We start from the raw sequence: 14,274 nt of genomic DNA on the forward strand, positions 1-14,274 counted from the left end.
AACAAGGGCTAGAGGGAGGGGATGTAAGTAGCAAAATATATCCTTTGTGGAACATTGACTTCCTAACCAGGCTTAGTTGTGAATCAACTGCCAGGATATCTTGTAAATGGCAAACACATATTTGAAAGAAGAAAGTTTAAAAGAGGAGAGAGAGCAGAGGACAGAAGTGCCGGACCTTATATGGGCCTCTGAATTTTTTAGAGCAACCACTGTCTTAATCTTGCAAAAAAACTTGTGTTTTTTTTTTTTTAGTGCTTTTCAGAGCAGTTATCTTAGTTGTACTGTTAGGACATATCTGATCAGATTGTTTTCATCTTGTTCCAGTAAGTGCTTAACACTGTTTGAGAAATCTTTTATGTGATCATCTCTTGATACAGGCCACATCGACAGTGCCAGTCCTTTGGAACTTGGCTCTGTATCGTTGTCATGTGAGCTTGGTTCTTTTACGTGGCAAGGCTGTGATCAGAAGTAGTGGGGCCTGCTGGTGTGAGACTCTCAACTGCTCCTCACTGAGTATTCCTCCAGATTCCAGTTTGGTTGCATTAAGGAACATTTCTGGGATCATTAATAAAGCCAACATTAAGGTGGTGCCCTTAAGGTGGTCACATCTCCTTGAATGTTGCACCTTGTAGTGAATACACTCAAAATTCAAAGTACATTTATTATCAAGGTATGTACACAGTATACAACCTTGAGGTTCTTCTTTTTGCAGGCAGCCACAAAACAAAGAAACCCTCTAGAACCTATTTAAAAAAAAAAGACGGTTAAACACTGAATGTGCAGAGAGAAAAAAACAAATAGTACAAACATAAAAGCAAGCAAACAGTGTTCATGACTAAAGTCCGTAAAAGAGAGTCCATACACAGACACCCTCACAGCCTCACTTCAGCACAGAGACAAGTGAATGTTGTGGAGCAGCAAGCTGAACTGTCCCATTCTTCACCTCAGGTCCCAACACCCTGACCTTTTTAATCTGGCCTGGCACTTAAATTGTTGTCCAAACATCAGGTTTGGTCACATTGGTATGCTCTGGGGCCTGGATGCCACCACCTTGATTTGGCCTGTACCCAATCTTTCCAATTTGGCCCAACACTTAGATCATCGTCCAAACATCGGGTTCTGACACTTCGATCCGCTCTGAAGCCTGGGCACCACCACCTTGATTCAGTTTGTTCCTGACCTTTCCAATTCAGCCCACTGCTTAAATTGATTGAAGCGGCTTTTTCCTCGCTTTTGGCAATGGGCCCGTTGCTTTGCTCCTGCCCTATCGAATCAAGTCCAAAGTGAAGTTACAAGTGATGGTTTGTGGTGATCGTTTACCAGAAAAAGTGTGATTAACAAACTATTTAGTTGTTTCCTTTGCATCGTTGGCCAGCAGCAAGTATTTGCTGAGCTTCACCAGCACCGCCTTAAACTCCCACAGTGCTGTGGGTAGGGTTTTTGTGATTATATTAGTTATGTTTTTGCTTCAAGTCATGGACCCAAGGCATTCCACAAAGAAGCAAGCAGGGTCTTAGAGTAAACACCAGCTAAATTTAGCCAGAATGTACATTAACTTTATCGATTGTCAAATTAATCATTTACTTTCATTTCACAAAGAAGAGAAAATTTGCAGATGCTGGAAGTCCAAGCAACACACACAAAATGCTGGAGCTCAGCAGCCCAGGCAGCATCTGTGGAAAAGGGTACTTTCATTTATTCATTTATCTCATCAAATAAAACGATTAAAGTTCTCCACTTCTGGGCCATTGTGGGTTAATGCATCCATTGATATAAGAAATAATTTAAATTATTTTGTGTACACTGGATTCGGGGATGGAAGTGAGGTGATGAAACTATCTCTCTCCATGTCGTTGAGAATGAGGTGGTCCTTCTGACTCCAACAATGAATCCAGCTGTTGTGGTTAGAATTGGGTCTGTGTCTGATTTTCCTGTAATGAAGTGCTTCCTGTAATGATGGGAGGAAACGTTCTTGCTCGACGGTTGTGCATTGTATGCCAGAAGTTTAATTGTGACTAACATGACAGAGTCGAAGCACTCCGTTAATGCCATGGATGCTACCTTAGCTAACAGTGGCCTTTCTGGCACCACTTTCAACAAAGATTACTGATCCATGTGTGAATTGTGTTCTAGTTCCTCCAGTGGGATCTTCTGTGTTGTGCTGAACACAGACCCACTTGGTGATGGACTCACTCGGCTCTGTCTTGCCCCAAGCAGCATTCAAATTTGAGTGTTTCAGAGCTGGATGAGTTGACTGGATTCCATTGCAGAACGTTGGTGGCCAAGTTGTTAAATCTCCATAATTCAAGATCAAGTTTTACGTCTGCCAAGTGTCTTGTGTTCTTGCCCGGAGTCCAAGTGCACATTCCTCGTAAATCCAAAATATGCCGCACAGATCGCTTGAAAGAAGTTTATCTCCCACTTTTACTGTGTAGCTCTGCACATGAAGTTAGGAGCTGGAGTTGTAGTTGCACTCTAGGGTTCTCAGATGTATCAGTTTAGCAATTTGTTTCAGGCCATGGGCATTTTGATGTTGCACAACCACTCTTCCATATTCCAACCGGTTTACTTCAAACAAACTTCTGAGGGTCATAGCCTTGAAACATCCTCTCATCTCAAACAAATGCTACTCCCTCTTCTGTTGCTACATCTTTGTGTCTATAGCCTTACAGAATACAGTGTCACATTTTTAAAGCTTAGCTGGCTGGAGAGTCAAAAGCTTGTGTAAATATCCAAACTGTTGTCAAAGCAGGCTTTAAAAAATCGTGACAATTAAACTGAGCTGTAAATCTGCAGCAGATTCTGCTTGCACCTGATTTACAAAGAATCTGTGTGCATTTGAGGCAATGTTGGCGTACAGGAACTAATACAAAGATCGTTGGGTGGGATTGAGTCCTCATTCCATTCTGTATCCCAGCATTCCACAGCACCATCCTTGGCACTTGTGGACATTGCCTTCCTGAGTATCTCAGCCTTTCTAACAGGAACTTTGTGTCTGGAAGTAGCCCATGTTGGGGCCAAACAAATGTATAATTGTTCTTTGAGCAAAAATTTGGAAATTCTTTTGCATAGAGTAGCATTTCAGTGCACTGTGTTGTGAATTTATTTATTTATTTATTTATTTGAGCTAGAGTGTGGAATAGGCCCTTCAAGCCATGTTGCCCAGCAACCAATGTTCCCTCTAAGGTGTGTGCATATGCTCATGCGCAAAGCAATTTAACTGCTCACAAAAGGTTGTCTCCCTCTACCTCGATGGCATGTTAAGTATATTTCACAACTTTACACAATCACATTTCCTTTTCTGGTTTCTGATGTGGACGGTGTGACAATGTAGTGTTTGCAATGATTTGCTTACAGATTTGAAAATTGGTTTATTCATACTGTTTTAATTGAAAATATTGATTCACTGTGTCGAATTATAAAGAAGCAAAGGGTGTCAATTGCAAAAGAACTGCTAGTTCACTTAAAGTGAAATGGCTTCATGAACCAGCAGAAGCTGCTACACTGAAAGCTCATGAGGTCAGGAACGTGCAACCATGAGAAATATTTATGTACAGTAGAGAAACTGGTATTACCTGCATGTGCTGTCATGATGCAGAAGTTGCAGAGAATTTGCAAATGGGACGAAGTGGACTGATATTTGGAGACTTTTGAAAGCGTCATTTAGCAAGCAAATCACATATAGGTGGTGTGCAAAAGCTTCAGCGAGAAATCTTTCATCACCCACTACAGGCTTGCTACGTATGTTTTGTGAGTGCAGATGAATGAGAGCGAAACAATCAAACTCAGAGGAGATTAAAATTCTTATTGTCAGTGTTTTGCTCGCTGTTAAAATGAATAACTCCATATATAAAATTCAGTCTGCACTTGTTGTCATTGGGCAAAAAAAATTGCACAGCAGAAGATTTTTGTGCACACTGGTCTTTACAAATTAGAGGGAACATTGCCAGCAACCTCTGATTTAACCCTTGTCTAGCATGGGACAATTTACAATGACCAATTAACTTACAGTACATCTTTGGACTGTGGGAGGAAACCGAAGCACCTGGAGGAAACCCACATGGTCACAGGGAGAGCGTACAAACTCCTTACAGGCAGCGGCAGGAATTAAACCCAGATCACCTGAATTGTAAAACGTTGTGCTCACCACTACACTACCTTGCCACTCCACAATATTTTGTTTTCAAAAATTTTGTGTTTGAAAAATCTGATTGTTAAACACTCTTCTGGATTTCCCTGTAACTCTAGTTTTGATGTATCTTTCTTGAAATTGTACAGTCTTCATGTGAGCCTCCGTCACAGAAATGATGCTTTGCGCACACAAACCTCGGCGCTGAAATTTTACTGGGTCAAAACTGGAGACGAGTGCTGAAACTCGTATTCTCTTACCTTCACTGCTAATGGCTTCAGGTCTCCTGTCTTCTTGATTGGTAATATGTAAAACTGACATCTCCTGTGATCACCTTTGCTGCTGACTTTTGCAGCCTGTCCATCAGCCGTCTGCTGTCTTTATCCCCACCCCCCACTCTAAAACAAATATTAGTATGAGATTAAGGAGCGACCTTGGTGGGAGTTTGATAGGATTGTATAGAACGTAAGTGAAGAAACAGCTAGTCCATGTTAAATGTGTGTATTCTTCTTGGGACTCCTCAAATCCTGAAAGCAATCTGTCTGGATGCATAATGGCCTGGCATGGCAACTGCTCTGCATGTGACTGCAAGAAACTGCAGGCAGTTGTGGACACAGCTCAGTATATCAGAGAAACCTGTCTGCTCTCAGTGGTCTTTGTCTATGCCTCAGTAAAAGAACCAGCATAATCAAAGGCCCCACCTACCCTGAACTTCTGTCCTTCTCCACTCCCATCAGGCAGAAGATACAAAAGCCTGAAAGCACATACCACCAGGCTTGGACATCTTCTATCCCACTATTATCAGAGTTTTGAATGGACCTCTTTTATGATCATTTGGATTCTTGGCTTCACAGTCGAACTGATCATGATCTTGTACCTTACTGTTCACCCACATGGCATTTTCTGGGAGCTTTTATACTTTCTATTGCATTATTATTGCTTTACTTTGTTCTAGCCCCATGCACTGTATATTAATTTGATCTGTATGAACACTATGCACGATGAGCTTTTCGCTGCATTCTGGTACCTGTGACAATAATAAACCAAGCCAATATAGTCTATCATCACAGCCCTTTGTGTGCCCCCCCCCACCCCATCTCCAGTACTCATTCTCCTACCTCTGTCTCTGAACTTAACCTCACCTGGCTTCATTGGCCCATAATCCTTTACCCCTCCTCATTTGACCAATCAATAGCTCCTCATTATGCAGGCCATCTTCTTTCTCCACTCTCAAACGTTGAGGCTTCCTTTAGACCACACAGATGCTGCTCAACCTGCTGGGTTCTTGAAGCATATTTTTTTTTTTTGCTCCAGGTCCCAGCGCCTGCAGTCTCTTGTGCCCCACTCCTAAACATTTCCAGGCTCTCTTAAATGCATCTACTCTGTATTGTTAACTTTTGAGCCATCCCAGTCAGAACCATTTCCATCTTTCCACTTGCACCTTGGGTAAAGAGGTTACTGTTAAAACCCTTGGGGTGAGTTCCTGTAATTGATGGCATCTGGTGTTGCTCTTCCCCATCAATGGAAACTCTTTCTACATCCAATCCAGCAACCTAAGTCATCCCTTTACCACCTCTTCTCAAGGAGTTACTGTCTGTTCATCTTTTCCTGATTTGTACAGCCTTGTTTTTCAAGTATCTTCTTTATGAATCCTCTCTGCATCCCCATCAGGTCCTCTATGTCCCTTTTATAATCTGGTGACCTGAACCATATGCATTTTTTGAGTGCAGCATACAACGTTCACTGCAGATTTAATGGATCTTTCTGTACTTGTCAAACTCTATCCCATTAAGCTTGCTCGGCTCTGGTTATGACATTGCTGAGCTGAGGTCCAGTTGCTAGTGATTGAGAGCCCATCTTTCTGAAACTCCACCTTGGCTTGCACCTTTCCAATAATTTGACCTACGTTTTTTATCTTGATTTCATCCATCCAATATACAAGGTCTTCAGCTTTGTGCATGACACGAAATTCAAACCAGGTGACCTCACAGAAACTTGGCACTCCCCATTCCCTTACCAGTACTGTGCTATAGCTGTTAAGTATTTACTTTTTAAAGTATATTATGATTTCTAGCTGCATGTTTCCCAACTGCCTGCGAGATGTAAAACCACATCCCACAGTTGGGTCAATTTAAAAACCATGTTGTTAGCCAAACTGCTTTGCTTAGTCCCCTGGAATTACTTGTTTTGGAATGATTGCTTGTCTTTGTGCAAAAACAGCACATAAACTGTTTAATCAAATGCTGCTGTTTGTGTTCTGACATTGAGCACATCGGCATATCCTCCTACAGTATTCCTTTCTCCCTCATTCAGGCAGGATTCTGTTCATAACCTAAACTGTTGATAAGTCAAAAGTGAACCCAGCCCATCATGGGTAAAGTCCTCCCCACCATCGAGCACATCGCCACGAAATGCTATCGCAGGAAAGCAGCATCCATCATCAGGGACACTCACCACCCAGGGCATGCTCTCTTCTCGCTGCTGCCATCTGGAAGAAGGTACAGGAGCCTCAGGACTCACACCACCAGGTTCAGGAATAGTTATTACCCTTCAACCATCAGGCTCTTGAATCAAAAGGGATAACTTCACTCAGCTTCCCTTGCTCCATCATTGAAGTGTTCCCACAGTCAATGGACTCACTTTCCAGGACTGTTCATCTCATGTTCTCAATACTTATTCTTTTTTTGTTTATTATTTGTACAGTTTGTAGTCTTTTGTATGCTAGTTGAATGCACGAGTTGGCGCGGTCTTTCACTGATTCTGTTAGGGTTATTATTTTATGAATTTATTTAGTATGCTTGCAAGATAATGAATGTTAGTGTTGTATATGGTGACATAGAAGTACTTTGAGAATAAACTTACTGTGAACTTTGAATAGCAATGGTGTGTGGGAGAGGATCACAGAAACAGTGGTGATGGGAGAACTAGCAGGCGCTGGAAGAACAGCTACCAGCTGACCTCAGTGAGTGAATCAGCTCAGCTCTGCACGCCTATTTGACCCAGCCCCTGACTCTTTCAGATCAGTGGTGCGGAGTGGGGGGGGGGAGTGAGAGAAGGCATGTAGAAATGTCTCATTCCCAACTGGGAGCAGATGCCTGTAACCCCCCCCCCCCAATCCAGCTGGTTCCTGCAATATGTTGAACATTCATAAACAGGTGAAGACCTGTATCCATGACATCAGCCAGAGCAAGGAATTGATGGCAGACTTGAGGAAGGGGGAGCTGGGAGAACACACACCAGTTCTCATTGAGGGGTCTGAGGTGGAAGGATAAGCAGCTTCAAGTTACTGGGCATCAACATCTCAGAGGATCTGTCCTGGGTCCGACAAATTGATGCAATCATGAAGAAGACACACCAGCAGCTATACTTTGTTAGGAATTTGAAGAAGTTGGGTATGCCACCAAAGACGTTTGCGATGTTTTATAGATGTACAGTGGAGAGCATTCTGAGAGGTTGCATCACAGCCTAGTATAGAGGCTCCGGTGCAAAGGATCACAAGAGGCTGCAGAGGGTTATACAGTCAGCCAGTTCCATCATGGGCACAACTGGCCCTAGCATTGAGGACATCTTCAAGAGGCAGCGTCCATCGTTAAGGATACTCACTGTCCGGGATAGCACTTTGTTTGTTATTACCGTTAGGGAAGAGGTACAGGAGCATGAAGACCTACACTCAATTATTCAGAAACAGCTTTATCCCCTCTGTCATTAGATTTCTGAGCAATGCATGAGTACTACATCGTTATTGCTTTTTCTTTGGAATACTTCTTTAATAATTTATAGTTATTTTATGTCTTTGCACTGTACTGCTGTCACAAAACAACAAATTTCACTTTGTATAAGATAGTGGTAATAAATCTGATTCTAAAACAATTTAATGACATCCTAATGTTCTTTTATTATCTTTTTAAACCAGTACATTCTGATCTTAATGGTTGTAACGTGGATGTGCCCTAGTACATCAGTGCAGACTATTCAAGATTAAGACACATCCGAGAGTGCTTCAGATGTGTGATATCCACAAGTTTTGATAGACCTCATGAATTATAGACAGGTTTTAAGGGCCATGTAGAGTGGAAGGCAAATATGGTGAAACAGCAGTTATGGATGTTTTATGGAGGTGGAAAGCATTGATGGGCCAAGTGGCCTAATTCTGCTCCTATGTTTTATGGTTTATGGTCTATGGTCTAAGAATGATTACTGTAAAGTCTAAGTTAGAATGGTACACTGACTTGGTAGGCACTGCTGCTTCACCACTCCAGTGACCAGTGTGCAATCCTGACCTCGTATGCTGTTGAAGTTGTTATGTACCCCGTAACTGGGTTGCCAAACCAGCAGAAATGGACCACTTAGTTGGAGTCTGGATTACTGGAACTAAGAAAGTTTTATTAAAGAAATAAGTAACACAGTACTCTAATAGTAAGGATATAAATGCAACAGGTTAGCAATGATAAAACACACATGTACACAGAACTAGGATAATAGGAATCAATCAAGCTCTATCACAGTCTAGGGGTAAAATGATCAGTCTCAAGTGACGCAGAGTTCAGTTCAATTTAGTTCAGTTCGCAGTAATCGCTGTTGTGCCATTGGAGAGAGAGAGAGCGAATGATGATATTCAAATCGGATTCAAACAGACCTTTGATATTCCTCGCAGTTAGCTTTCGGGCGAGCCCTTTGTAATGTCTTCAGAGGTCACCGACTGTGACCCCTCTGTTCCTGATACGATCGTCCTTCTGCGGTGAACCCGGCACCCAGGCAAGGGCGGACACACACACCAGGTTCCCGCTGATCGTACCTTTCCACCCTGTGCGTCTATGGTCGGTCCTGCGACCAGACCTCCAAAACTTCCACCCACTTGTGCGGGGGGGGGGGGGGGGGTGGGGGAGGGTGCACAACGCACTTCCAGGGTCTCGTTAACTGGTGATCTCGTGGTGTCTGTCTTGCCTTAGTGAACCTGTTCCTTTTATCCCCCTGCTGGGGTATCGCCTGTCCATCAAACTTCAAACAGTTCAGATTCAAAGCAACCGGTCTGACAATACTCGGAGCTATGTCTCTTTTCGTTAATCTCTCTCGTCTCTCTCTTATTAGCATTTTGAATGTTTCCCCCATTTGTCTCTCTCTTATCTCTCTTATCGGCATCAATCTTCTGATAACTTTGTCGTTTGGTCACAAAGTAAAGTTTGCACATTCTCCCTGTGACTGTATGGGCTTCGTTTGGGTGCTTTGGTTTTCTCCTGCATCCTAAAGATGTGGAAGTTGATAGGGTTGATGCCTCAATTGTGTAGGTGAGAGGTAGAATTTGAGGGGACTTGGAAAGAATAAAATGGGGTTAGTGTAATTTGGTGTTTGGTAGTCAACACAGATGGGCCCATGGGTCTATTTATCTGGTGTGTGACTCCGTGAAGGATGTAAATGAAGCTTTCATAGCTAAAGAGCTTTTGGGGGGGGCAGGAGGGGCATAGTTTAATGAGGGATCTGGGGGTTCCTGTCCATAGATCTTAAAAGTTGCCACACAAGTTGATGGGATGTTTAAGACAGTGTTTGGTGTGTTGGCCTTCATTATTATGGGGATTGAGTTCAAGAACTGTGAGGTAACGTTGTAGCTTTATAAAGTGGGGGGGGGGAATGTTCCCCCTTTATAAAATTTGGGTTGGACCATGCTTGGAATATTGTGTTCGGTTCCAGTTGCCTCATGTGGAGAGGTGGAGGCTTTAGAGAGGGTGCAAAAAGGAGATTTACCAGACATACTGCCTGGATTAGAGAGCATATCTTATGACGAAAAGTTGAGCAAGAGAGAACTTTCCTCTTTGGAGTAAAGGAGGTTGAGAGGATAGAGATGTATAGGGTGATGAGGCGTAGTTCAAGTATCTTTTCCCCGGAGTGGAAATGGATAATACAAAAGGGGGTAATTTTATGGTGATTGGAAGAAAGCATAGAAACATAGATACTACACAATACAGGTCCTTCAGCCACAATGCTGTTCCAATCATGTGGGGTTACCCATAGCCCTCTACTTTTCTAAGCTCCATGTATCTATCCAGGAGTCTCTTAAAAGACCCTATTGTATCTGCCTCCACCACTGTTGCCGGCAGCCCCTTCCATGCACTCACCACTCTCTGCTTTTAAAAAAAAAACTTGCCCCTGACATCTCTGTAGCTACTTCCAAGCACCTTAAAACTGTGCCCTCTCGTGTTAATAGGGGGGATGTCAGAGATAATTTTTTTTACACAGAGTGGTGAGTACATGGAATTCACTGGCGCGGGTGATGGTAGAGACAGATACATTAGGGACATTTAAGAGACTTTTAGATAGGCATATGGATGAAAGAGAAATGGAGGGTAATTGGCTATGTAGGAGGGAACGGTTAAATTGGTTTTGAAGTAGGTCAAAAGGTGGGCACAACATGGTGGGCCAAAGGGCCTGTACTGTTCTGTACTATTCTGGGTGAGTGAACAGTAGAACTCGATACTGTTGTTTTCCACAGATGCACAACCCTTTTACACTCAGTGATACAGAGGAGACTATTTAGCCCACTGTGGCCATGCCAAGCTTCCAGGGTAACCGTGTCAGTCTCATTTACCCTCTTATTTGCCTTTATTCCTGAAATGATTTTTCTCTCACTTATCAATCGACTCCCCTTTGATTCTTTTGCCAATTACCTTTCTGGTAATCTTTAACCCACTGGCATATTGTTGGGAATAAAGCAGAATCCATTGGCTCACAGAGAGAGAGCATGGGAATGTTTGGGACCACACTCAACTCTATGCAGTTGTTTCATAGGAATAGAAGCTGAACTGGAAAAAAGTTATGGGAGTTCTTAGACCATGTGGCATTAGTGGAACTACATGATTAATGTTTTCACTGGATGACAGAAAAGCTTTCTTTTGTATGAAGCATATCGACTTGAAACATTAAATCTGTTCATCTCTCCACAGATGCTGCCCGAACTGCCCTTTGCTTTATTTTGGATATACAGAATTTGCAGTATTTTGCTTTTTATTTTGATGGAGGGATGTTTGGTATGAACCTCCTCCTGTGATCATAAACCCCACTAGAATTGTTTGTGGTTTAGTTTTAGTCAGTCAGCAGAGGAAGCTTGGAGGCTGTTATTATGGATAGGTGTTACAGGTATGGAGGATAGTGTCCTCTGCCTTTTTGAGTACCTAGTTGGTGGAAATTTTCCCAGAACTGTGTATTAGAAAACTCAGATGGTAGACAAGGGAGTGTTTTGTGAGCGGAATTGGTGTAATGTCAACCTACCCATGGTATCTTGCTCTGCACGAGGAAGTTGATGACACAGTGTGTAGGTGACGGGTGCAAATATAGATCTTTGAGAGACCCCATTGAAATGTTGCAGGAGTGAAGGCATGAGTTATTGGAGGTCATGTCAGCAACTTGCCAGTTGTTGGAGGTTGTTGACACTGGATAGATGAGTATAGGATTGGATGAGAGCAGATGCATATGGCTGGCCAGTGGAGTAGATGGTGTGATCAATCATGTCATGGCAAGAATGTAATGCTGAGGTTTTATAAGGTGTTCATTAGACTACATTTTGAATATTGTGAGCAGTTTTGTGCCCCATATTGAAGGAAGAATGATCCAGTATTGGGCAGGGTCCAGAGGAGGTTTACACGAACAATCTCTGGAATGAAATATCAATGTATGAGGAGTGTTTGATGGCTCCCAACCTGTATTTACTAATGTTTAGAAGGATGAGAGGAGAATTTCAATAAAACCTACTGATCTTGAAAAGCCTGGATAGAGTGGATGTGGAGAGCATGTTTCCAAATGTGGAGAGCATGTTTCCAGTAGTGGAGAAGTTCTTGATTAGTAAGGGTGTCAAAGGTTTCTGGGAGAAGGTGGGAAAATGGGGTTGAAAGGAATAATAAATCAGCCATGATGAAATGGATGAGAAGACTCAATGGGCTGAATGGCCTAATTTTGCTCCTATGACTTGTGATCTAAGATGCTCCAAGTAACGTCAACACATGGGAGTTGAAATGTGCTGTTTTTAGCCACTGTTGGGCACTATTCTGTGGGGCATTTGATTACTGGCCAGAACTGGATCCATTGCTGTGTCAACAATGGCAGAATTTTACCCTGACAAGCAGCCCCATTCAAGGAGCTGCCTGGGTTTCTGCTGCCCTTTTGCTTTATCTACTATTTCAATTGGAAGAGAAAATGGAGTTAATTCAGCAAACATTTGAGGAAAATATGTAGTGAGGGTTTGTGAAGAATTTCATCGAGAGAATGAGCTTGTATCTTTTGATTGCTAAATAACTTCGCCTTGGATCTCCTCTAGCAGAAGGCTTGTCATGATTGATAAGTAAATTTGATTATTTTCCCAACTTTACGCACAAAATTTGAAGTTTACATACTTAACTCTATGCTAATACTTGGCTGTTGGAATTATGTCCTCTTTGGTGAAGTGTTGAATTAGCAGCCATTGATGATTCTCCATTTGTACCACCTTCTTAACTCCTGAGTTGTCATTGTAAATATCTGCTGTATAATGACACTACCTGTGTGAATGGCCATGCTGTGTTCTAGCATTCTGCCCTTAGGGGATAGGTCAGCAAATGCAGAATTGGGAGAGTCCTTTTCTCAAATGAAATTACGAACAGAATGTGGGCCACACATATAAATGCCATCGAGAACAGTACACACTTACTTCATCACCCCTCCCCCACCCAGACTTTATATTTTGGTAATTAAAATCTCAACTTTCTGTTGTCAGATAACTCCAGGGAGTAAAGCGGAGGCTGCCAAGCTGTGTGTTGGGGATGTAATCTTGGACATTGATGGAGAAAAAACTGATGGAATGACCCACTTGGATGCTCAGAACAAGATCAAAGGATATGGAGATGAGCTGACGTTCCTGATTTCCAGGTAAAACAGCATTGTATGAATAAAATACTAAGCACAAGAGATGCTGCTGATGCTGGAATTGCAGAGCAACACACACAAAATGGTGGAGAGACTAAACAGGTCAGGCAGCATCTATGGAAACAAATAGACAGTTGACGTTTTGGGCTGAGACCCTTCATCAAGACTGGAAAGGAAGGGGTAAGAAGCCAGAATAGGAAGGTGAGGAGAGGGGAAGGATTACAAGCTAGCAGGTGATAGGTGAAGTCAGCTGTCTGCGGGAAGGGGAAATGAGGTAAGAAGCTCGGAGCTGATAGGTGGAAAAAGTAAAGGGCTGGAGAAGATGGGATCTGATTGGAGAGGAGAGTGGACCATGTGAGAAAGGGAAGTAGAAGGGTTACCAAGCAGAGGTGATAGGCAAGTGAGGAAAAGAGAATAGTTAAGAGGGGAGCCAGAATGGGGAATGTAAGCAGAGGGAAGGAGGAGGGGAAAAATATTGGAAGGTAGAAAAATTGAAGTTCGTACCATCAGGTTGGAGGCTACCCAGTTGGAATATGAGACATTGCTCCTCCAGTCTGGGAGTGGGCTCATTGTGACAGTAGAGGAGGCTGTAGACTGACAGGTCGGATTAGGAATGGGGATTGAAATTAAAATGGTTGATCACCGGGAAATCCTGATTCTTGCAGGTAGAGTGAGGTTCTCAACAAAGTGATTTCCCACTGTTTAAGTCAGGACTCACCAATATAGAGGAGGCTACATTGGGAGCATCAGACACAGGAGACAACCCCAACAAATTAACAAGTGAAGTGTGCCTCACCTGGAAGGACTGTTTTGAGCCTGAATGAGGGTGAGGGAGGAGGTGAATATGAAGGTGTATCACTTTGGCCACTTTCAGGGATAAGTCCTGGGAGGGATAAATGGACAAGTGAAATAGAGGGCAGCAGTCTGCAGAAAACAGGGTGGTGGGGAGGTAAAGATATGTTTGATAGGATCCCTTTGGAGATGGTGGAAGTTGTGGAGAATGTTCTGGTGGATATGGAAGCTCATGGGATGGTACGTGAAGTCAAGAGGAAATCTATCCCAGTTAAGGTGCCAGAAAGATGGGTGAAGGCAGCATCAATGGTAGAGGAAAGGAAATCCCTTTCTTTGAAGAAGATGGACATCTCTGATATCCTGGAAAGGAAAACCTCATCCAGGGAACAGATGCAGCAGAGACAAAGGAACTGAGAAAAGAGAATGGCATTTTTACAGGAGACAGGGTAGAAAGAAGTAGTCAAGAC

At 42.8% G+C, this 14,274-nt stretch overlaps 1 protein-coding gene across 3 annotated transcripts in view; it reads left to right on the top strand.

Moving 5' to 3' along the window:
- The window catches only part of pdlim1 (PDZ and LIM domain 1 (elfin)), an 84,342-nt gene that overhangs the window by 17,314 nt on the left and 52,754 nt on the right, over positions 1–14,274 (top strand). For all 3 annotated transcript variants that reach the window (XM_072282446.1, XM_072282449.1, XM_072282447.1), the window contains exon 2: positions 12,867–13,018. In XM_072282446.1, coding sequence (XP_072138547.1) covers positions 12,867–13,018 — 152 coding nt within the window. The remainder of the gene's footprint in view (positions 1–12,866; positions 13,019–14,274) is intronic.

This window comes from Mobula birostris, chromosome 18, assembly GCF_030028105.1.
Source record: "Mobula birostris isolate sMobBir1 chromosome 18, sMobBir1.hap1, whole genome shotgun sequence".
Classification (NCBI taxonomy): Eukaryota; Metazoa; Chordata; class Chondrichthyes; order Myliobatiformes; family Myliobatidae; genus Mobula; species Mobula birostris.